At 43.4% G+C, this 25,071-nt stretch overlaps 1 protein-coding gene across 1 annotated transcript; it reads left to right on the forward strand.

Moving 5' to 3' along the window:
- The first annotated feature begins 84 nt into the window (after positions 1-84).
- On the forward strand, positions 85-25,056 carry UBE2G1 (ubiquitin conjugating enzyme E2 G1). Its single transcript, XM_066563590.1, has 6 exons — positions 85-379; positions 15,034-15,136; positions 17,824-17,921; positions 18,996-19,174; positions 22,342-22,465; positions 24,534-25,056. Exons 1-5 carry the CDS (start codon positions 334-336, stop codon positions 22,426-22,428), a joined length of 513 nt encoding a protein of 170 aa, XP_066419687.1. The 5' UTR covers positions 85-333; the 3' UTR covers positions 22,429-22,465; positions 24,534-25,056.
- Positions 25,057-25,071: the final 15 nt, after the last annotated feature.

Below are 25,071 nucleotides of genomic sequence, written 5' to 3' on the forward strand. Positions count from 1 at the left end.
CCCGCCCCTCAGCCGCTCTCAAGATGGCGGCGCGGAAGCCCGGCGGCCGGCTCGAGTGCGCCTGCGCGGGCCCGAGTGCGGTGAAATTCCTGGCGGGGGGAGCAGGAGGTGGCGGCGCTGAGGGCTCGGAGCAGGAGGCGGAGGGCGGCTCGGAGCCACGGCCGCGCTGCCCTGCCCGGGACCCTGCGTGCTGTGGCGGCCGGCGCCGAGCCAGACCCCCGGCGGGCGTGGAGCGGACGGGCTGAGGGACGCTCGCCGCCACCTCTCGCAGCGCCAGGAGCCGCGCCGTCCCCGCCGCCGCTGGGACTCCCTCCCCGGGCAGAGCGGGGGAGAATGACGGAGCTCCAGTCCGCCTTGCTACTGCGGAGACAACTAGCAGGTACCTGGGCCGGCGGCGGAGGAAGGAAGGGAGGGCGGCGGGTGATCCGCCGCGGGGGAGCAGCGGCCGGGCGGCCTCGGAGGGGCCGCGGCCCGTAGCGGTGGAAGGAAGGGGCGCCGGCTCGGGGAGGGGGCGGGCGGGAGTGCGTGTGTGTGTGAGGGGGAAGGGGAGATTAGGCCCCCCCTCGCCGTGCTGTGCCCAGCCGGGAGCCGAGGGAACTAGGCCGAGCGGGGGAGGGGGAGCCCGACCGGCGATTGCTGCCAGGGGAGCCGGGGGAGGGGAGCGGGGCCGGCACGGTGGAGGAGCGTCCCCTCGGCTGTCCCCGTCCTGCCGGGGGAGCGCGGAGTGGCACCGGCCGCGCTTGTCGGCACCCCCCAGCCCCCCGGTACTAAGGCTGGAGGACTCCTCGTCCCCTCCCCTTGCGGTCCCGTCTCCCTCTGGCGGGGGGAGAACAGAGCCGGAGCTCGTCCCGCAGCGCGGGGGTTGTGTGCGGGCTGATGTTTGGGGGTGTTTCTGAGGCGCCGGAAAGAAGCGGGGGAAGAAGGATCGTTCCCCCACCCCCGGAACGAGGCACTCCGGGCCCAGGCTGCCTCCCCGCACTCGCAGCCCTTCCTGAGGGGACCTGCGGTGCCCTCGTCCCGCCTCCCCTGGCCGGCTCCCCCTCACCTCCCGTGCCCGGGAGGGGGAGGCCGCCGGCCCCTTTGTTGTCAGGAGAAGCGGCGGGGGCTCCGCAGGCACCGGCGGGGGGGACATGACCGGGCAGCGGCGGGTGCGGGCGGGGGAGCGGGTGGGACCGCTGCGGGGGGACCCGCGGGGAGGGGCGGGGGGGTCCGCCGGGGGCGAGAGGGCGGGACGGGCGCGGGGGAGGAGGAGTTGGGGACCGGGCTGGGGGACGGACACGGCCCGGGTGCTGCGGCCGGGCCGGCGGCCGAGGGGAGCGGGGTGTCATCGGGGTGTCAGACGGGCTCGGTGTCGCCGCGCCCCCTCCCTTTGTCCCCGGGCGGGCGGCCGAGCTGGCCCGGCCCGGCCCCGCCGAGGGGCCCCGCATGCGCGGGGCCGCACAATGCGGCTCCATGTGTGCGCTGCCACACTTAAAGGGAAACGAGCCGGCAGCGCTCCCTTCCTCCCTCCCCCACTTGCACATGTTCGCCGCATCCTCTGCCTGCTGGGCCGGGATACGGCCGGCCACTCGAGGAAGCGCACGGGTCTGCGTGGTGCCTTGGGAGAATCGGGTCGCCTTTTTTGTCTCTTACGTAAAAAAATTGCTTCGTACCCTGTCAAGGGAATGTGTGCCAGGTGTACCTAAGCTCGTGCAATCGCCAAGCTGGCTGGAGTTGGCCGAGTAGCCATACAAAGGGACAGGGTCGCTGGGTGGCACAGGAATTCCCGGAGCGGGATTTTGGCCCGAAACTTCAGTTAATGTCGTTGGAAGCCTTAGGGTGGAAAGCAGCATTGTTAGCAGTAAGGAGATGAGGTTGCATAACCGGGTATCGCGAGCTGGATGATGTGTTTGTGCATCTCCAGCACTGTTTTCTGGGTTTGGATGGTGATCAGTTTGAGAAACTTCAATATCGTTAACTACTAGCACAGAACGTTTTGCCCCTTTAAAATAAAGGTCTTTAAAAAACCCAACAAATCTTGTACTGTGGCTAAAAATCGCATACTGTGGCCTTAGTCCTGAACATCAGCATCTACTTGTTAATGGCCTGGTAACTGCTGAAGTTATTAGTGACACTCAGTGAGGTGTCTGCACGTTCAGATAAGCTAATAATGCCTCGATATGGGCTTACTGAGGAGCTCCAGACTGGATGTGATGTGAAGCTTCTCCTATTCATGATCTCCAAAGGGAAATAGTGTAGAATAGTTGCTTTCTAACTTGATAAAAAAAAGCATTTGGTAACCTAGAATAGTTGTTCAGCTGTCTGAAATTTCTCTTTTGATCTAGTAATTGTGCTCCACAAAAGAAAGTTGGACATTTGGTTGAAGTCTCTTGATAGTAAGTATTCAGCTTCTGTGGTGTATTTTTTTTTTCTTTTTTTGGTCTTGTGAGGTCTTAAGGCCTTGTGGAAGCACAGACTGGTTGGATGTGTAAGTACATTTGTACACTACTAGATCTAGGGGTTCGCTTCTGTTTAACTTTCTGCTCACTCTTATCTGAAGGCTTTATGTGTGCTGGTAAAAACTGGTGAGCTTTTCTAGTTGCCCCTATTACTGATTCAGTTGCACTGACTGCTGCCATTTTCTTGCATCATGCAGCTATTCTGGGGCTTTTGTTTTAAGTAATATCAATACCTTTGGTATCCCTTTACATGTACTAAAAGAAATTGAAACCGTATTAGAAGTGACTTTGTGTGTGCATGAAGTATGGTGAGTGTTGAAGAAGAGTCTTGAACTCTTCAAAGGTCCTACATGGAATAACTGACCTGAGAAAGTTACCACGTATCTATTTCCTATTAAGAAAGGAAGAAACAATTTCCTATGTGACATCTGAACTGAGCTGGCACTAGACTGACCCTGGTTTTTCTGGTGTCAGGCTGCTTGAAGTCATAGGGCAGAGTCTGAGCTTCATGATTTCCCTTCCCTACTGCTGACTGTCTTCCAAGTCTCACCTGCTCCAACGTGTCCCTTTGTCAATACCCACGTTGTTTCTTGTACCTCAACCAAAAGCCACCACTCTGGTGGTAATTGTCCTGGTGGGACTGATACTCAGTCTCTCTGCTCCACACAGCTTTTGTCTATATCAGGTGTGGTGAGTCACGGAGTTGTACCTGGTGGTTGGGTTTTGGAGAACAGTAAATAGACAGCTGATGTGAGTTATGTGCTCTAAGCTAGTTTAAATTGCTCTAGATCATTCAGTTGTGCTTTGATAATGACAGATTTGAAGCTGAAGCAAAGTATCCAGAAATGAAGGGAGGCTGAAGTGAGAATCTGAAACCTATACAATGGTGGAGGAATTGAGGAGTATAAAAATTCTTTAATGGTGAGACCCTGACTGTGTCTCTTCAATGCCTAGAAGAAAAAACAATGGCAGGAGAGGGAGGAATATTAAACAGTAGTTCTCAGAGTAGTTACCTGTTTGGTCCCCCATATGCTTTGGTTCTTAATTATGGGGAAAGAAGGTGTCTGGCATGGAGCACTTTAATGAGCTGTTTTAATTCCTGAGTACTTTGGCAAAGTATAGGTCAACTGATGAGGCTGCTGGCTGTCAGTGAGATGTAAACCAGTGGCCTTACCAAACAGAGCAAAACTTGACAGCACAACCTGAAGTTGCTCCAATGAGTGTATGAAGACAGACTTGGATTTTTTTTTCTTTTTTTGAAAGCAAGCTGGCTTGTAACTTGAGCAGGGAGCTGGTACCACAGCACCATGTACAACATGCTTGTGTGCTTCAGTGGCATGTTCTGGATCCTGATAATGCTCAGAGAGAAGGGACCTTCAATGACAGTCACAAAATACAACTTCAAGTTACATGTGGGTTATGTTTTAATCTCCCAAATTCTGTGTGGTTTCACAGTGCCTTTGCTAATGAAATACTGAGCTGGATCCCCCAGGGACTAAGTGTAGTAGCTGTTTTTATATTGACATGTGCTTGCCCCCATTTAGGCACAAGAACAATTCAAAGTAGTAAGAACTTTGGGTAGTTTTTATGGGGTTTTTTTAAGTCTTTGGGGGTTTTTTAAGTCTTAAGGAAGTGATGATTTGGGATCTCTTAATATCAAAGCCATTTAAAAAGGGTGGTCTAACCAGAGCTGGAGGATCAGATATCTATGGATATCTGTCAAATTAAATGTGGTTCCCTCTCAAATCAAATTACTTAGTTGTAAGCAGTAGCAGCTTCTGGAAATATCTTAAAATTCAAACATATTTGTTCCTACCTTTGGTGGTGTTTGGTTTTTTTGGTGGGTGTTTTATTTTCTTGCGAGGGGGAGGTTTCTTTTTGATTTTAGGGTTTTTGTGTCTTTTGTTTTTGGGGGGTTTGGGTTTTGGTTTTTTTTTTTGTTTGTTTGTTTGGTTGGTTTGTTTTTTTGGTGGGTTTTTGTTTTTTGGTTTTTTTTTTTTTGAGGAGGGGGACACTTTGTGGCTTGATAATAATGTGAAACAGAAGCCATGACCTGTCCATTTCTTCCAGGCAGAGTGCAGGAAAAACTAAAAGAAAAAAAGTGCCCCTGAACTTAAAAAAATGTAGATTGGTGTAGCACTGGGTTAGCAGAGTTCACCCCCCAGGGGATTGGTGGAGGATAACTTCTTTTTACAGCCCCAAAACTTTATGTTCTTTAAAAAGAAATGCAGACAACAGCGTGTAAAGCTTCTCTCCCAGTCTCCAGCGCTGTCAAGCCCAAAGGTTTTACAGACTGAGGTATGTCTCTGAATACTTTCATTTCATCTTTCTGCCAAATTCTTGCTGACACAGAGACTTTAGAGTAGGCAGACTTGTCTAGTTCAACCAGCAAACTCACACAGGGAGGACGCAGTTAAATCAGCAGCACACAGTGGAACTAGAAGTGCGAGTTCTCTGGAACATAAACATGGAGCGTTGGAAATGGGAATAACCATGCCTTTGTTGGCTGAAGTTGAGCTGGGTTGTAAATAATCTCCAACTTAGGATACAGAAAAGCCACTCTAATGCTTTTCTTAAATATGAGAAACGTGGCCTTATTTCAGTTTAAAGTGTATACAGCTTTTGTTTCAAAGCAGAAATGTCTAATTAAAAACTAGCAAGTTGGAAAACTGTATTAAATACTTAATGTGACAGTTGAACAACTTTTCCTTTCTTCTAAGGAAGAATCTTACTGGGTAATGCTGAGCTAGTTGAATTTTTGGCAGTTAGATAGGACTTCTTAAAAAATCTATTTCAGTAGTGAATGGAGAGGGAATTGCAGAATGAAGATCACTTTATACATCAAGGCTGAGATGCATGTTTCTGGGGTGGCTGGTGTATAAGCCACCTTTGTTTACAGTAAGTTTGTCTGTAAGAAAGTCATTTGAGTGCCTCTGAGTGAAGCATTCATTTGATATTAGATTTTCTTTTATCCCCTTTGTGAAGGTCTGTTCATATGGACAGTAATACTCTGTATTATCCCAAATAATTAGGACTCCAAGGTCCTGCACATGTAAAACTCAGCATTTTAATTGGTCCTGAAATGATAAACACCGCTGCATATTGTTTTTAGAAGACTTTCATGTTTTTAGATAACCATCAATTTTTTTGGCCTGATGCTTTTTGGGGTGCATGTGTGTAGCAGTCACCTTAACCCCTGACAGCCCTGTTACAGCAGATGAGATAATCCTGTTTCTGTGAGGTTGTGCTGACAGAATTATCAAAGCTGACTTTATAGACAATATCATTGCTAAAACACAGGCCTTGCTCATACTCCAATCACTACAGCAGCACAAGCAGCCTGAATTTCTGTTGCACTGTAAATAACATGATAAATGTGACTAATGGCAAACTTTGCCTGCTACATGTTAGTTTTCCAAATGCTTCTCTTGTAGAAATAATCTGAACTTTGCATCTTCAAAGGAAAGAATATTTTTAACAGCACCACCAGCAAAATTTCAGGGGTGCTGGCAGTTTTGGAAAGTCAGGTTTAGCTAAACAGAATGGAAGGGCTTGATGACTCAACCACTTGCTTAAACAGGATGAAGCAAGAACCTGCCTCATCAAGGAGTCACTGCCTTGGCTCTGCCTAGGTCAGCTTACTAATCTTTCAGGGAAAGAACCAAACTTGCCAGTAGCTCTGAGTGAGTTCTTTCCTTCTCTGCTCCCCCCAAACAAGGCATTGTAAGTTACACCAAAGGAAGGGCATATCTGGATCTGGCAGTACAGTGATTTATTCATGTTTGGTTTGAGAATAGTGGAATGGGAGGACATTGCTGGAGATCCTCTGAAGTAAGGAGCAAAATTAATACCATTTGAGAAAATACTTTCATCAGAATTTCTGCTTTGTTGGGAAGAGCTTCATTTGGAGATGTTAAATCATGCAAAAGCCAACTAAAATGTCTTGACTTCTGTGATTGGTGCTGATTCCAGCCTCAGTGTTGTAGTTATTTGCTGCAGAATTGCCAACAAAGGATTTATTGATTGGCTGTATATGTGTGTATTTAGGAGAAACTGATAGGGATAAATCAAGCAGAGTGAATGGTCTTCAGATGAAGCCACATGTAATTATAGCTGATTCTGCCTTGACTTTTCTGTGTGTTGTTGAAATGTCTGTTCAGTGCAAGACAGACTTGGAACAATACATGCATATTCAACTAATGTGGGATTACTTGGTCCCTTCTGTGATTGGTACAAGTTGGTTTTTAGTACCCCCAATGCCCTGTGTTAAACAGTTTGAAAATAAGTGACCTTTGTAGGTGAAACTTGCTTGCCTCAAGTAGGCATTCTGCTAAATTTTCTTCCTGTAGTGTGTTTAATCAACTTCTGTTTTGATGTAAAATACAACAGTTTGTTCCTAGCATAGAGATGGGGTTCTAATGAAGTGGAACTGATCTGAAGGGTGGCTGCTCTTCTGAAAGCAAGAACTAACTAAATACTAAAATGAGTGTGCAGACTTGGGTGCCTGGAGAAAGGAGAGCAGGTGGCTTGTGTGAGGAAGAGGGTGTGTGACTCCTGAAACTCCTGTCTGCTTTTTGTTCCAGTGTGTGGGAATGGAGTCAGGGCAGTGCAGGCCTTTGCTCTCACCCAGCTGCACCTCTGCTTCAGTTTTCAGTGGTGTGTGCCTACCTTTCAGGGTCTGGTCTTGAGGTCTTTCACTTACAGTCTCTAGTAGGCTTGAGCTTTAGGCCACTCTGCGAGTGTGAACGTTCATACTTGCTGTTCTTGCCTACTCTCAAGTCCAAGGCATATCAGCTGGAGCAGAGATCAGATATCCAGGCCTTGGAAGAACACTAAGTATAGCAATCTAATTGAAATGGGGTTCCATAAAAATATCTGCTCTCCTGGACAGAAATGTTAGCAGTTGTTGCACAGGTTTAGAATAATAAAAACTTTCTGATAGAAACCCTCTGTAAAGGTTTTCCCATACAAGTCTCTGTGTGTGGATTGTTAAGGGAAATGTATTTCTGTGCTGTCATCATACACCTCATAGGTCAAGCTGGCTGTTTTTTTAGCTGGCTGGCATTTGCTGTTGATCTAGAAGATGGTGCTGTCAGGAGTCATTTAAAGGAATGTCTTTAAACAATTCTAGATAACAATGTGGCTCAAGTTCGGATATGCAAACCTGTTATTCATATTATAAGCAGGAGAGAAAACAAGCTGGAAAATTGTTCTCTGCTTGCACAACAGCTTAGATGTTAACAGGTCTCTCAGATGTTAATACCTCCCTGTGGCACAGGCATGGCATAGAGCCTTTGCAGTGGATTTCTAATGTTGTTCTGGTTTTGTCTGTGAACCAAACTCATCTTAGAACCCTTGGCTCTGTGCAGCGGTGCTGTTTCATGATTAACGTGTATGTGACTGCTCAGAAGATACTTGGATGGATTTTTTTTCCTTAGCTTTAGTCTATTGATAATTAGCTTTTAAGGAGTTAATCAACTTGTCCTGTCCATGGTAAATTCTGCTACATTAATGGCACCTGTCCTGCCAAATTCCAGCAGTTGTGTACAGCAGGCATCTGAAACTTGTAGTCTCTTTGCAGGTGAGAGAAATAAGTGTGTGTAGAGTGTGATTCATCTGACCTGTTTTTGACACCTGCTTTGGGATGGGATAATCAATGGTGCCTCAGGAACCACTTACCCTGATAAGATCTCTTGAATGCTGCTGAGGGTGACCATCTCAAATGCAGGTACCCATTGAATACTTGTCGAACTCTTAAGAGTGAAAACAGGCATGAAACGTGGAGGACAAAGTGGAGGTGGCATTTCTGTGACACTGAGTGTGACAGATGAATATGGCTCTGTGCTGCAGGTGACTCTGGGCAAAGCACTGCACTGAATATTCCCTGCTGACATAATTGCTTCCTTTTACATCTGGGTTTCCCAATCAGGCTTCTTCCAATTCTTTTTGCTATCCTTGTTTTTCCCTTCCTCATAGCTCTTCCCCTTAAAATTCAGAACTTACTGGGAATGGTTTTGTTGTGGTCTTTTAACAGACCTTATTCAACCTCCATTTTAAGCTGAGTGGTGTAACTGTGCTGGATTCTGCTCTGATGTGATGCACAGCATGCTTCTAGCAGTCTAGTCAAAGAAGGCTGTTCAGGAAATATTTTACCTTGATTTCTACCAAAATTACATGGCTGATGGTAATTTGAACATATATTCTGAACTTCTTCTGAGAACCTTAATTCTGGGAGCATAAGTTTCAAAACTTCAAACAACACTAAGGCATTCAAAGGTTTTCATCAGATGAGTATGTTTTCTATTTCCAGTGATTTGGACAGGAAAGTAATTGCAACACCACATTGTTTTGAAAGAAGAGATTTGTGGGCTTAGTAGGCACAATGTGGTCCACAGTAACTTAAGTTTAGATGTTTGCTTAATGGCAAATAATGGCATTGAGGGAGGGGGAGGCAGACCTTCCTTGTATAGCATGGGATGTTGGAAAAGGACTGGTTTGAGTGTGTGCACACAGAAGGGTCCATGTGTGAAGAGTGCTGCAGAAGGGAAATGCCTCAGAATAGCTTGTGACTGTTTGTTGCCTGTCTGTAGGACCCTCAGGTGAAATGGTGCCCAGGAACAGACTTTGGGCTGGGGAAATGGGGTTGCCAGGTTAGAGCAGTTGCTGGGTGTCTGTGTCCACTTGAGACTGTCTAAGAGCTGCTTTAGAGACCCGTGAGAGAGAAATCTAAAGGAGCAATGAAATGTCTGCTGATGTCCACCTCCATGGGCTTAAGGGATTGTGGGGAGCTCCTTAAGAGCCAAGGCAATACCAAAGACCTGCAAGTTCCTGGTTGATGTGTTAGGACTCAGTTTTCCATAAATAACTCATCTAAACTAACAATTGTCTGTCTCCAGGTATGTCATGACTGCTATGACCATGCAGCTACAGAATATACAGAGTCAAGGAACTCAATTTTTAGCTTAATTCGAGAATAATGTGATGTGTTACTCATAAAATAATTCCAATGTCCATTTCTCTGGTACCTTAATCCTCATACTAGTGGCAGTTTTCGGGACTTTGGGCTAGTGCTGCTCTCCACTTGTTTGCAAAGCTGAACTATGGCTATGGCTAGGAATTTAACTGGGATAAAACCAAAAATCAAACAAGAAACATCCAGCCTTGTCCTCTCTCCTTCTGTGCAAATCTAAGGAAGACTTCACAGGTATAACTGAGGAGATGGCAAGTGGAGCAGTACATAAACATGTGTAGCACTGCACTGAGATGCAGCTTGCCTGTTATTTTGAAACCCTTCTTACAAATTTTCTGAGCTCAGAAAATTTGATTTGTAAATGTCTGAAGTGCTGCCCTCATTAAGAAGAGTGATGTGTGGAGCACTGGAAATTAGTTAGTTGCAGGCTAAAGTCAAACCTAAAGCTTCTACTGAAATGATTGGTAGAATCTCTGCTAAAGACAGGTTTGTCTTTACTACTGTAGTCTCCCTTCAAAATAATTGCCATGTCCTTCAGAGGCTTAATCTGTTCTAAGTGTTGTCTGTTTGTCACTCCCACAGTGGCTATCAGGAGTGTGTGCATATTTGGTGCTACCTTTTGTCTGAACTTCTTGGATGAGCTTGTGGAGCAAGACAGAACATGATGAAAGATGAAATGGAGAGCTTGGGGAATACATCTCCACAGAGAGATCATGTTACTTTATCATAATCTCAGCCCTGGTTCTTTAGAATCTGAGATGTACAGCTGGGTCCTGCGTGGAGGAAAGTTTTGGAAATTGTAAGTGACCTCAGTGAAGTAATAGGGCTATAGGGAAGTCACAGTGTGGGATACAGAGAAGAAGAGTCTAGAATGAGGATATTCAGTGTGAACAGTTGTTGGAAGCTCCTGGACTGGTGCTGAGACAGCACAAGTCTAAGGTGCAGCAGATATAAAGTGTTAGAATAGCCTGCTTGCTCTGAGAGCTGTGTAAGCCAGCTGGATGGTTTATCCAGACACCTTAGCCAGGACTTGGGCTCCCTAGTCTGGTTTTGTGTTGTACTCTGTTCACTGGCTGCACAAAACTCACACACTGTGTAACTTACTAAAGAGGCTGCTATTAAAAAACTCTAGGAACTCATATTTTTGAAGCTCTGTACTGTACTGTAGCTCAAATACTGAAAGAGTTGATCTGCAGTGGCTGTCTGGGTGTCAGGCTGAAAAGTTTGGATGCCTTACATAGCTGTTCTAGGGAGCTGTGGGCCTCCTTCTGCTTAGTCATTTCTGTTGATGCTGTTTTGCTCTGGGATTGGTGAAGTCTCTGGGCTTATATAAAGGCAGTTTCAGTGAGTGTGGGAACATCAGTAGCTTGATGTAAACTAAACACTGAAACTGGAAGTGCAGCCCATGGTACTGTGTTGGCTCAAGTTTAAGGCAATGGTAACTTAGTTCTGCTCTAGTAAGAGCTAAAGGGAGAGACTGTGTTGTGTGGCAGATCATGTGCAAAGGGAGCCATGGGGCTTGAAAAGCTGTTCTGGATTTAAACAACTCTCTTGGATTATGGGCCTTTAGTCTTCCTCACCTCCCAAATCAGGTATTGGATTTAATTCCAGGTTCAGGACTGGGATTAAAGGAACTGAATGTCTAATTTATAAGCAGACACTGGATTCTGTTCCAAGTATGTTGCTGCTTGGCAGCTGTCCAGGTGTGTGCTGCTTTGGCTGTCAGCTGCTGCTTGGTCTGCAAAGGGCTCTACCTGAAACTGCTTCTACACTGAGTGAATGTTTTGGATTTTTGTTTTATTTTGCTGAGTAGAAAAATGCCTATTAAATAATCAGAAATGCAAAAAATACTGTCAGAAATGCTGAACAACAGACTAATATATAGTAGTTGCAAGTAAATGGCATTTAGTTAGGTATGGACATAATGGAAATATGTTAATGTACTCGTTCATGTTTAAAAAGCACAGCATATCTTTAGCTGAAAAAAAAAATCTCAAAGTAAAGCTATTGGAAGAATAATGTGTAAGGATCCAATTCTTCACATGTGTCGGGCTTTTCTGCTTTTGCAGCTCTTCAGGGCTTTGTAGGGGCCCTGCACTGAGAGCTGGTTCCCCTCTCCCCTCCTGGAGAAGGGAGCCGAGTCCTCTGCTTCACCACGTTTGTCTGGGGAAGCTCCTGTCCAGGCTGCAAGCAGTTAATGCTGTGCCTGCTGGGGACTGGCAGGCACAGGGAGCAGGTGTCCCGTCCTGCCCTGGCTGCCGTGTTGGTGTCACTCCCTCAGTGTCACTCGCCCAGGGGCAGTGACACCGGCCTGGCCTGGCAGCAGCCCCTGTGTCGCTGAGCTGTGTCTCTGAGGTCCTTTTGTGCCCTGCCTGCATCGCTGCTCCCTGGGGGTTTTGGTGCAGGGATTTCACTGCTGTGGGGGCCTCAGCCAGTGCAGAGAGAGGCTAGAGACAGGTGGTACTGCTGCTTAACTTTTCTGCTACACAGCACTCACTATATCCAGGGAAAAAAAACAGAGCCAAACAAACACTGGGCCCTTGGTGTTTGCAGGTTTTAATGAGTAGCAGCTACTGGCATGGTAAGGCAGCCAAGGATGATGCTTTTCATGTCTCAGTGCAGAACTTTCCTGAGACTTCCTTTTTTGTCTGCCTGCCAGCCGTGTTGTTTAGTTTAACATAAATAATCTGGATGGAAAAGCTCATTTTTAAATTGCTGATGGTAACTCTGCATACCTCTCGTGGAGAAGGTGCATGAGCTTATATTCATTGTTTTTCTAAGAGTGTTTCTGCAATCAGCAGCTGCTTGAGCTGTGCTTCAAAACTGCTGTCATGGAAGGAAAAGAACCTTTTCACAAGCTGAGACTGATGGCACCTCCTGTAATAGAAGTGATGTGCTCATTTGCTTTACAGGCAACATCCACTAAGCAATCTTCTTGAACTGCTTTAACTGAAGATTTTTGTCGATGATTGTCCCTTTCATACAGTTTACAGATGTTCTGCATTAAAGGACTTGGCATCCAGGAATCTTGCTCTTTCTCCCAAGTTCTCTTGCCAGTATAGTGCTACATGGTCCTAGGTGAGAGTCAGAGTGCAAGAGCAGTCTCTCTTTGGGAATAAATACACAAAAATGTTTTGAATTACTTAGGGATAAAGTTGTTTGAGGCTGAGACAGATGTAGAAAGAAATTGAAACAGTACATGTTAAGAAATAGAGAAGAAAATCTGTATATTGGCTTTGGAAATAATGTGGCATATTTAAATAGAGAGAAACATTCTGAATTTTTTTAGTCAAGTTCTGGCAGTTTTTAAAGTCTTATCAGTGAGCAGTGATAACTTGCAAACAATAAAGAAGCTGAATGTGAGCAGTTTGGGTTACAGCAGTTCACACACAACTCTGCACAAATCCTTTTTTCTCTGTGGAAATGCAGAAATGATGGGACTTGTTTCACAGGCTTAAATTCAAGTTTGAAAGTCTTAGGTGAGATAGTAAAACCCATTATTTGAATTCTGACTTCTGTAGTTACTACAGTGGGTATTCTGTATTACAGTATTAATAATATCTGAAAGGATGATGTAAATGTCCTGAGCAGAGATGTTTTTTTTCACAAGCAATAGGCAATTTTTTAATGAAATCCTGCCTGAAAAAGCAGGTTATATTCAACTACTGAGGTGGTGGAACTTTTAATAGACCATGCTGAAGAAATCTTTGTATTAAAGAGGTAGTAAGAGAGTGGTGAAACTCTTTTAAAGTGAGCTGCTCACCTAGGCTATCTGCCCTTTCAGCTAAGATTAAATAGTTACCCAAGCTTGTGCAGCTGTTTCCACAAAGTTTCATAAATACCAGAGTCTGAAAACTGATTTGCTTAGAGGAGGCATGGCCATGCTGTAGCCTTTGGGTTTGAGGTTTGCATCTTGCTTAGAGAGCCTGTGATGTTACTTTTCTTTCTTTTTACCCAGAGCTTTGTCCTGCACCTTGGGGGCTGGGTGCCTGACCTTACCTCCTGATTACACCCTTCTGAGGAGCTCCTAGGAAAACCCCTTGCCATGTGTCCCTTGGGATTTTAGAGTTGGGTCATCTTTGTGGCTAAGTTTGACTAAATTAGTAATGACTGAAGTTGATGTTCCTGCTCTCTCCCTCTTCAGGACCTTGGTTCCTTCACGTGAGCTGAGCACTTTGTTTACCCTGGGTGGACTTAGACTCCTCTGTGTAGGGCTTGAATTGATTCTTCCTGCCTTTTTCAGCCACACTTTAAATAGTTCACAACTTAACTGGTCAGTAATGATTGCAAGCTTATGAGCAAATCAGTTTGGATTTCATGGCAGCTTTTTCTCCAGAAAGGTACAAGGTTCTCATTTGAAGTTCCTCTGCATGTGCCTGAGGGCATTAGAAGGCCCTCTTAAGTCTTTTTTAGGTTTGCAAAATGGGAATATGTGGACAAGCTGTGCCGTGGAACAGAATAATGAGGACTGCATAGAGTCTGACAGGTTAAAATAAGTATGGGTGGTTGGCTTTTTTTGTATTTTTTTCCACAATAACTACCATTCTTAATTTAATCTGCAAATTATTGACCCATTGAAGGAGTAACTTCCCCCTTCCTGTATCCTAAGTACCTAAGATCTATCAGGACTTTGTGTGTACCGTTGGAAATGCTGGATGAAGAATTTGAATTTATTTCTCATAAATATGGCTTTTAATGTGATTTCTGACTTGAAGCTGTCAGTTAATAGATGTTCTCACCTTCCTACCCCCACCACTGGATTATAGACAAAACTCATTGGAGGGTTTAATTCCAGATCTTACAGGTTTTTTTTCTGGAGCAGGCTGATAACAGAAGTTCAGTGGAGTCTAGACCTAGCTGTGACTTGATTTGTGTGTAGCTATTCCCAGTGAAGCCTCTATCTGGCAGTGACTCTATGAAGTAGCCTGTACACTTAGAATGCTCTACAGCTTGTCACTGGTGGAAAAGAACTGTGAAGCAAAAGGAAGAAATAAAGACACACAACTGTATATCTGAACAGCACAGCAGCTTATCTTCCATGTCCTCTTGTACTAGTTCAAAGTATAGTAAATCATTCTCTCCAGAATTCACTGGCACAGGTCTCAAATGCTTTCAGAGTCTGAAAGAAAAATCATTTAAACAAAGTAGAATGTTGTTTTTAAATAAAAACATAATGTGACTTTGGTCTGTTGTTAACATTTTCTAGAGTTAAAGGCAGACATTAGTTAAGCTGGCTCCTTGGGGTTCTTGTAAAGCTCTTGTATTGTTAGACAGCCTGACTTATTAAAAGCTGTTACTAGATATATTATAGCCTATATTATTATTAGCCTATATTATTAGAAGTTTCCTAACTTAAACACTCGTTGGTATCTAGTTTAGGATACCATGCCCCATAGCTGGGTGTTGTTCTGGCCCTTGTGCTCACGTTGCCCAGAATTTTAGGGTCAGACATGGTCCCAGCTCTGACAGAAGTGTTGGTGCTGGGGGAGCTGAGGGCACTCACTCAGGCCATGATAAAGCACCAAATGTCATGGGGGTTTTTGGTCCTGTATGGGCACAGGAGCTAAACCAGCAAATGTGTATTATAGACACTTAAAGTTCTCTTAAATTCTTTTTCCTACACAGAGCTCAACAAAAATCCAGTGGAAGGCTTTTCAGCGGGCTTAATAGATGACAATGATCTTTATCGATGGGAAGTCCTTATTATTGGTCCTCCAGATACACTATAGTAAGTACTGATACTTCTACAGAAACTTGAATGAACTCGGATTTACCAGTTCTAGTTTGCTCCTAGTGAATTGAAGCCAAGCAAAAAACCTTGTGCTAAATCAGGTAATGCTCCTCTGTTGCTAGCAGAGTACCTGTAAATAGCTGGATTTGCTATGTAGAAGTTCTAAACTGCTTTGCTCCCCTGGGAAAATGCAACACTGATCTCTTTGTACTTGTATGGAAAAGAAAGACAAAAGGTGCACTTAGAGGCAGCTTCTGTTTTCTTTCACATGTAGGTAAGGCAGATAAAATCCACTGTTTGCTGTTGCTGCTGGGAGGCTCTAGTTCAGCTGATAGTGCCACGTTAAACCATGATGGTAGGAGAATATTCCATTCAGGTGGGATGTAGTTGGAGGAAACCTCAGCAGTCCACAGAATTGGCTCCAAATCCTGTCAGATTGAGATGGGACAACTTCCACGTGTGACCTGGAGTACTTTGGGGTGATTCCTGCTCCAGTTTCTGGGAAAGGTTCTGTGCCCAGGAGAGGTCAGTTTAAGGTGCACTCCTGAAGATGACCTCTGTTCTCCTCATGGAGCTGTTGCAGTGGTGAGCTACTGATACAAAAAGCCTAGTGACGTTCACTGGAGTCAGTTTTGGTTGCAGCATGAAGTTCTGTCTGTCTGTCAGCAGACTTTGAGTGAGTATTTCAACCCAGTTATCAAATTGCTTGGCTTTTCCTCAAGCTCACTGCACTGTGGTTCTCATGTCTTGCATGAGATGGTTTCTCCAACTTCTATTGACCTTTTCTGAACATCTTATATTCTCATGGCTATTTTATAAATATTGTCAAGAAATAAATGCTGCTTTTAATTGATTGTCATCTTAGGTGTTGAAAGTTGCAATAGTGGTTTTTTAAACTCCACTTTTGAGTCCTGAACTTTTTTTGAGGCTTTTAGGTAAGAAACTTCTGTTCCAGTCCTTGCTTATTGTTTTTCAGGGTTGAGCCCTTTCTTCCCTGGGCTGTTTCATGAGGATGGTCATATATAATAGTTTAACTTAAACAACTTTCAAACATCACTCTCATTCCTGGTACCACTTCATTTATTCTGAGTTTGCTTGAGAAGACTTTAGACTTAGTGCATTACTCTACTGACAGAAACCCTTTTCTAAGGAATATTGCTAAAAATGGCATTGATCTCCCTTAATTGACAGCTGTATTTCATTAACTGATATCTAATGTGTATCCACTTTAAAACATGTATTTATATGCAGTTGATGTGGGGCAACCAGGGATGCCCTACAGCCTAGTAGCTTTAGGATCTGCTTCTTTAAAAAGGGAAAGAAGGACTTTTTCAGTTTGAAAGAAAGGCTTTGACTGGTTTGGGGCTCATCAACAAATGCAATCCAGCTCTCCTTTGTCTTGACATTATGGATGTTAAAACAGTGTTTCTGGAATTCTCACCTCTCCTGGGATGAAGGATTCTTTGGAAACTGCCTGCCATTTCTAAAACTTGTGAAAAATAAATGCTGTGGGTTCAGATCCCCTCAGCTGCTTCAAAGAGCCAAGTTACTTAAAGGCACTGCTTTTTGGGGTCGTTTGTTTTTTTGTTTGTTTCTTTGGTGGGTTGTTTTGTTTTGGTTTTTTTTGAGACACTTGCTGGAGCTGTACCCCTTAGGTTAATAATGATGGTAAAACATGTTATTTTTGTCAGTAGCCAGTGCACTTTAGAGATTCCTACTCCTTTACAAATACAGGAAAAATCACACTGAACAGTTTTCTGTTCACCACTTGTTTAGTGTGTGTGTGTGGCTGCTGAGGAGTAGCTTGTCACACCATGCATCTCATGCCATCTTTGGGGGTTCATGTTCCACTTTCTGCTCTGCCTTTGCAATTCCAAATTTTGTTACAACCTTCAGTTAGAAGAAATGACAGTAGCAGGACAAATATTATTGACATTAGCAAAGTATTCCATCTGTAAACATTTCCATCTAATACAGACCTTCACCTTTTCAAAAGGCACTATTCCTGGCCTGTAACTCCACATAAAACCAGGATGTCTCTTGTTTATTATTGTTTTCCAGTTGAGTGGGTAACTAATGCAGGACACCTCACTGTCATGCCTGAGTCACTTCAGTTTAGTGTTGAAAAGGTGGCATTGGAAGTCTTTTTACATTAAATAAATACATTAAATAAACTCTACCCACAGCCAGAGCTTTCTGCATTTTTTCCCTGGGGCTCACTGCTGCAGACTGAGACCACAAAATTAGGACTGAGGCCTCTAGCAGAGGAAAATGGGAGTCTGCTGGGCTGGACTTGAGAAAGGCAGTTATTGGCAATACCTTTTTTTTCCTGTTAATAAATGTACTGTGAGGAAAAAAAAATATAAGTTGTGATTCCAGATGGTGAATTCCTTGGCAGTTTTTTGTTGGGTTTTTTTTTTTTCCTCCTCCTTCCCACCCCCATGGTTTTTCCCCTCTGGAACATCTTCCCAGTTCTAAAAAAAGATCACATTGGGGAACTGGCAGTATCTTGTGAAAGGATCTTCTGAATGTAGAAACTCCTTACATTGCATATGGAAGTGTTGATACTGTTAATTACCAACATGATGTTAAGTTGTGTGAGGTGTAAACTTAGAACATCAGTAAGTTCCAATCTTCAGCTTAAGCTTACAAGAAACTCTACTAAGATATTTTTGATTCCCCAGTGAAGGTGGTGTTTTCAAGGCTCATCTTACTTTTCCAAAAGACTACCCACTGAGGCCGCCAAAAATGAAATTCATCACAGAAATCTGGCATCCGAATGGTAAGAAATGTCAAAGTTTCAATTTCTTTTTGCAGTTCAGAACTAAAATGCAGAAAGTGAAGACAAATAAAATACATTTCTGTTCATGTTAGAAATATGAAACTCTGCTTTTACTTTGTCATCCTCATTTAATAGAGAAGTAATAACAATGGTAGAGTTTTTAATAGTGCTACTCTGAGAGCATAAAATACTTGTAAAGTATTTTCAGAAGTTATTCTGAGTAGGTTCTTGCATTCTTGGTAATTGTTCAGGGATTTTTTTCTTAATTTTTTTCCAAAGTGCAAAATTCTAGTCTGAGGAAAAACTTGACTTCTATAGCTGCCTTTTGTTATACCTTCAATTATTTAATCTTGCTGTTACTGACTTGGCAGCTCAGTATAGAAAGCCCAAGGTTGTCCTCATCTAGTGAAGCATGAAAAGAAATCTTTTAGTCTCTCTAAAGGAGACTTCTCCTAATGCCTCATTTACCTATGGACTGATGGAGATTGGATGGGAAGGTGAAATAAAACAGAAGATGGTTTTACTGGGAAAGAAAAATATTCTTCAACTTCAGAAACTGTAGATGTTGAAAAGGTGGGAGGAGACAGTGCTCCCATCAAAAGGACAAGGGAATATTTTAATGCTGTGTCAGTTTCAGCTCTGGAAATACCAGAGTACTTGTCAGGCACTTTCTAATTCCAGCAGTTTAAATCATATTTCAATATGTTCCAGTTATATCCAGCTGATGCTGTTGCTGTGGAAAAAAGTCACTCTTGAGTTTGCTGAACTTAACAGAAAAGGCTGTAGTGGAAGCCTGTCTAAATAAATATTCTTGAGAAGTGCAATGTGGTGTTAGACTGAGCCCTTCCTCCCCGTGTGCCCTCTCTGTCAGGAGTCCAGGCACATTCAGACTCCCACCAAGCCCTGTTTATTACAGTTTAAGTTCTGCAATAGTTCATTACTTTCCTTCTTTATAAAGTGTTTCCACTAACAGTGTTTCAGAGTAGCTGGAATGAAGATGAGCAGTTCCTGACTGTCCTGAAGAAATGCCAGCATGTTGTTTGTGACTGAAATATGCCTTGTTCTATTTTGTAGTTGACAAGAACGGCGATGTCTGCATTTCAATTCTTCATGAGCCTGGAGAAGACAAATATGGCTATGAAAAACCTGAGGAACGCTGGCTTCCCATTCACACAGTGGAAACTATCATGATTAGTGTTATTTCTATGCTGGCAGATCCCAATGGTGATTCTCCTGCTAATGTTGATGCAGCGGTAAGGCTTTCCTTGGTCTGCCAATTGTCTTCAGTGTAGAAACCTTGCAATGCAGTTCTGGTTTAGCAAACAGGAACTTGGGAAGAACCTTTTCTGTCACAGGCTAAGGCTGCCATTGTGCTGGGAAAAGCAGTGATGTTGTCAGACAAAAGTACTGATTAGCCTTGGGAAGTTTTTCACCTCTCTAGAGCAGTCTTCCTGTCCCATGGGTGAGAGCAGTGGGTCTGACTGTGTGGGTCTGTGCTCTGAGAAGGTACTCAAAGGCTTTACTGGGCATCTCACCTTCAACTCAACAGGGAGGGTTGTCCCAGACTAGACTGACTGGCTCAGGAGTGAGGGAAAATGGTCTGATTTACAGCCAAAGGCCAGGGTGAATCTGCAGGTGTGAGATGGAAGCATTTGATTCAGAATTCTGGACCATGGCCTGTGCTGTGAGTGTGTATAAACCCAGCTATCAGCTCTCTAGAAGAGCTGTGTTTAGAGCACAATATAAGAATGAGACTGAGAAATGTTTGTAGTGGGGAGAGAAAAAAGGTCTCAGTTCTGGAAGGGCATAGGGGGACAGACTTGAGGCCCTGCTCATCTGACATAACTGACATGCTCCTGAATTGCAGTTCAGCAGTGAGCATTGTCTTCTCATAAAGGAGAAGTTCTGCTCTTTTAACTGTGGGAGTGAGGAATGAGATGGGAATTGTGAGATGCAGAGTTTTGTAAAGGAATGTTAACCTGTTCTGTCAGCCAAGCTATACCTTCCCAAAGTGGGTGGGAGTTCAGTAGTTTCCTGGAGCCTTTGATCTGCTATGTTGTGAGTATTTTCAAAGGTGGTTGAGCTCTCTGAAAAATCATTATGGGAACAGACTCATGTAGAACAAATTGAATGGGAAAACAGAAAACAAACAAAAAGTTGCAGTGAACAATTTCCTCATTTATCCTTTTTAAGTGTTGGACCTCCCCTTTTTGTGTCATGTTGCTGGTGGAAACAGACACCCAGGAAATATGGACATTTCCTGCTGAGCACCAGCAGGAGCAAGTTATTAATGAAATGCTAAAAGTGCAGTTAGAACTCCTCAGTTCACAAACTCATGCATGTTGAATGTAGCTGGCCTAAGCCTGGAGAAAGCACATGGTTTTAGCTGTGCTTGTCACCCTCTTGACATCAGACTTTTTGTATTGTGCCTCACTCTGACAACTACTTCAGGAGTGGGTTGTTTTTTATTTTTTTTTGTTTTTTTCCTTAGGAAAGTTTGACACAAAATGAATTTGCCTTAGGGTAAAGGTCAAAAATGAAACCAGTTTTTTGTAGTCCAGCATGAAAGAACAAAAAAAACTTAAATTTGGCTGAAGATAATAGTGAGGCATCACTTTGGACACTAGAAACTTCTTTTGACTGTGGCATTGCATGTTTCAAGGAACTTAGGAAGTGCTGCTGGAGCAGTTGGTTCTCCTGCTGGGTTGTAGATCTCTTCATATTAGCAAAAAACCATACTCAGGGTAATGAAGAATCAGCAGCTCCTGTGTTTAGTGCAGCAATAAACTTGGGCAGTTACTATAAGATACTTTGCTGTCAGAAGTTTCTGCTTTTAAGTGAGTTTAGTGAATAAGGTGTTACAGGCAATGCACAGGATTATAGGAGCAGGGGATATACCTGCTTTCAGGAAAAATGAACTGTGCATGTTGGAGTACTGTCTCTTGGAGTGGGAGAAAAATGAGGATCAGGAACCTGAATAGATATTTTGAAAAGCAAATAGAACAGTTCATGACCTAAAATTCCATTTTTGGAGAATCAGCTGTCAAATTGGAAACTTTGCTTGCTATTCAAATCTGAACAACTCATGGAACTATGAATAGAAAAAGTAGAAACAAAAACTAAGACTCTGAAGCTCAGAGGGCACAAATTCAATGCTTTTCTTGGCTTTAAGCCATCTTGTGTAAGCTGTCCTATGTCCCAGTCCAAGGAACCAAATGTTTGCTGCATGAATTGCTGAAAAAGAACAAACTAATTATTAGTAGCCTTATTTGTGCTTTCAGAGAAGAGTAAAGACGTGCTGGGCTCTCCAACATGCTGATTGTTTAGGTGAGCTTGGAGGTGATGGATGGTAGGGTATGCCATTTATCACTGAAATGTACCACAGCCTCCACTCCAGGTGGGGCTGAAAAGGTGCTGTGTGCTAGATTGCATCAGCTGAGACAATGTGGGGGTTTTTAACCCCTTCCCTCACCCCTGCAGTAAGAATATATTGCTTGTATCAGAAACTAAGAACTGGAGAACTTCATGAAATAAGGGGTTCTTTATATTTTCCCCACCACTTCTGACTGGAAGGCAGTGCCCAGCACATCAATCTTAACCACACCTGGTGCTCCTGTGCTCTCATCTGAGCTCCTTGTGAGCCTGGCACAAAACAAACCTGGCTGCACTTTCTCGTGTAGGTTTTTGTGATACCTTGATGGGTGCATCTCTGGGTTCAGACTTCCCTCTTACCTATCTTCCTGCTCATCTTTATCTTGGCTCTTCATCTCTGCAGCTCTGAAACCAGATCCCTGTCACAGAGCCCAGCCCCGTAGGTGAGCTGAGTGTTCTCCCAAGGTCTTTCTCACAGAGCCAGTGTCTTACAGCCATATCTAACTGGGAGTGTTTGCTTTCGAAGGACACTGCTGTGCCTCTTCTAGAGACTGTGACTTCTGTATTTCTGTCCTGGAGTGTCCTGCCTAGATTGAAGGGAACTGAAACTGTCTTTTAAAAAATCTCAGAGTAACTGCTGGCTCACAGTACCTGTGTACCCTTCTCACCACTGCAGTTAAAGACACTGTCTGTAACACATAACAACAGCTTGTTGAGTTTGCTGCTACTTTGCAGGCTGAAGCAAATAGGTTTTACCACAGACAGTGTGAAATACTGGTAAGCCACCAGGTTAGTCTTGGAGTGTGCCTAATCCAAGGGGAAAATTACATCCTCACTGTCTTGTAAGCAGCTGGCACAGAAACCCAGAGCAAACTTTAGACAGTCCTGAATATCACAGGTTTTCAGTGAGGAGCTCAATGATTGTAAGCAAATTTAGGTGTTGACTAGATGGCTAATGTCTGAAAACATAAACAACAAGAGTCTTCCTAGAGCTTGTACAACTCCTTGTTGTAGGACTGACATCTGAAAGCTGTCTATTCAATTACAGAAAGAATGGAGAGAAGACAGAAATGGAGAATTTAAAAGAAAAGTTGCCCGCTGTGTAAGAAAAAGCCAAGAAACTGCTTTTGAGTGACACTTATTCAGCAGCTAGTAGCTTCACTTTTTTCAGGGTAAGTATCCTTCTCAAGATGAGTCAGTTACCTGAGTTGAGGATTTCCTGCTTAAGTGTTGCTGAAGTATTTTTCTCCCCCTCAAAAGCAAAAAGAAACTCCCAAACCTTTCTTCTCAGCTGCATGATCTCAGTGGAGCTCTTTTCCTGTATGCAGTACTAAAGACTAAAAGAACTTGACAGCCTGTTCTGCCAAAATTGGGGAACTTCTCTTGTATTCTTGTGTTTTATGCTGTTCAGAAGTTGAACTTCTCTTTATCAAAATTCATCCTGCTTTATTAATGGCACTTAGAGGTTACTGGAGCTGTAATAGAAGGGGGTGACAATTCCTTGATATTCATTATTGTGAAGAATACTTACTAGAATCTTAAAAGCATCTTAAAAGTCTTGTTATCTTAGGAGTTGTGGATTATCTTGCAGATGTTGGTGGCATGTTGCACATAGGAGTTAAATGAGACTTCAGTGAGGTTGCCAGGAACCACTGAGAAGGGTTTGTTTCAGGTATCTATGGAAGTTTTAACAGAAAATCTCCTGGCACAGCAGAAAGCATCAAATTGAGATATTACCAGTTAATAATATCAAGAAAGGTGGTGTTCTCTTCAGCAGCCCAAGAAACATCTTTAGTGAGGAAGGATTGGGAAAAGCTTCATAAAACCAGCTGTGTTCTGCCTGGAAACTGAACTGTGGCATATCTGAGAGCTTGGACAAGTTTTGACCTGAGAGTAGCTGATGTGATATTTGCATTTTTTTTGCCACCCTGTTAAAGAGCTTCTGGCTCAAGATACTTACTCTAATTTACACGATCCCATCTCGGTTTTAATGGGACATTTTTTTAAAATAACCTCTTGTAGTAAGCTCTGTATTAAAGCATGGCCCTTAAATCCCTGGCCTTTGGTCACTTTATCTTGGGTATGCCAAGGGAAAACTTCCTCCATGAGCTAATAATTTCCCACTCTTGCTTTTCAAAGCAAAACAGAACTTCATGTTGAAGCTGCCTTTTCTTAATGGTTGGTTTGGCAAATAAACTGCTCTGACCCATTTGGCTGGCAAACCCCAAATCCACATTTACTGGTTACCTACAGCATACATAATTCACAGGGACAGAAATATGGCACTGTATGTAGTTCAGACTGAACCAGAGCAGCTTACTACATTCTTCTGCTGGGTAGTTTTTTTAAATCACAGTTGTACAGGAGAGAGTTCCTTTCTTACCCTTTTGTAAACATGGAGGGGGGTGTTGGAGGAAGGCTCCATCTGTGACAAATTAGTTCTGCAGTCCCTCTTTGCAAAAATGCTTTGATTGAAAGGAACTTTCCCCAGTATGGATTAAACATAAAAAATGCTTAATATTGACCAAAAGACTAAGCAAAGGAACAGAAAGTCTTGTACTGCCTATAACTGGAGTGCAATAATTGTTAATGCTGCTGACTTTTTTTTTCCTGTCTTGGAGAAAGGGAGTAACTGTGAGTAACACTCCAGAGTATCCTTAACTAACCTCAGCTCTGTTGCCATGTTGAACTTAGCTATAGTGAAACAATGCTCTTGACAAATATTTTAAGTAATTGGCTGTGTTGCTTTTCTGGAAGGCAAAAGCTTTTCTAAGTCTGGTGACTCCTCCCAAGTGAGCGATGGGCAGGGAGTTGGATGAGAAGGGGCCACAGCTGGTTTCAAACCAGCCCAGTGTGACTGGGGGCTGTGGTGTCAGTGCTTGCTGAGCACTGCTGTACCTGCCTCTCACAGTAAGTAATGCACAGACTTTCAGTGATAAATCTGCCACGTTTAGCCCTGTGTGTGAATAATCAAAGCTTTGCACGCTGCGCACTCGACAAGCAACACGAGGTACAGGAGCCAGAAAGTCTCATAATTGAGCTTGGACACACAGTGTGCTCAACTAACTCCAGGCTTTCTCAGGTGATGAGTTTGGATTTATCCATCTTCTGTTCAGAGGTATGTGAAGCTCTTGAACAAGTAATAGTTAATCTTCTGGAGCTTGAAAAACTTAATTCACATCTTGAAAATAATTGAGGGTGAGGAGGGGTTTTATTTTAATACCTGTGATTTCTTTGCAGGTCTCCAATTGAGAAACATGGCACTGTTTTTTTTCCTGCACTCTACCCACCTATTGCTGGACTTCTGTTGTTACAAGTTGGCAAACACTGGCTGGAACTGGGCTGCAATAAAACATGCCAGTTATCAATGCTGACAAGAGCCTAACAAGTGCCAACACAAGATGATTACGCATTTTGAAATCTAATGAACTGCTTTAACCTTCAGGAAGAATTGTAAAGATGTGTACATAGCACAACATGATCCGGATAATATATATACTGTTCATGTACATCCACAAATACACATTGTACCAAATAATGCTGTCTGTAGTTAGGGATAGAATTGTGTAAATTCTAAAGATTTTAGCAGGTTTTTTCTCTCCCTATTCATTGTTTCCTGAGTTAAAAAAAAAACAACAACTTGTGAAGCATGTCAAAACCAATTAGGATACTAAGTTGGTTTTTTTGGTTTTGTTTTTTTTTCCTCCCACTTTAATTTTCCTTTGACCCACCAAGGCTTAATTAAAATTTCTTGCTTATTCAAGTTTAGTATCTTTTT

Source organism: Molothrus aeneus, chromosome 20 (genome assembly GCF_037042795.1).
Source record: "Molothrus aeneus isolate 106 chromosome 20, BPBGC_Maene_1.0, whole genome shotgun sequence".
NCBI lineage: Eukaryota > Metazoa > Chordata > Aves > Passeriformes > Icteridae > Molothrus > Molothrus aeneus.

Excerpts from the sequence above, each read along its gene's own strand:
- UBE2G1 (XM_066563590.1), top strand. The coding sequence starts at position 334 with ATGACGGAGCTCCAGTCCGCCTTGCTACTGCGGAGACAACTAGCAG. Across the intron at positions 15,137-17,823 it reads GGTCCTCCAGATACACTATA|TGAAGGTGGTGTTTTCAAGG; the intron begins GTAAGTACTGAT and ends TTGATTCCCCAG. Across the intron at positions 17,922-18,995 it reads AGAAATCTGGCATCCGAATG|TTGACAAGAACGGCGATGTC; the intron begins GTAAGAAATGTC and ends TCTATTTTGTAG.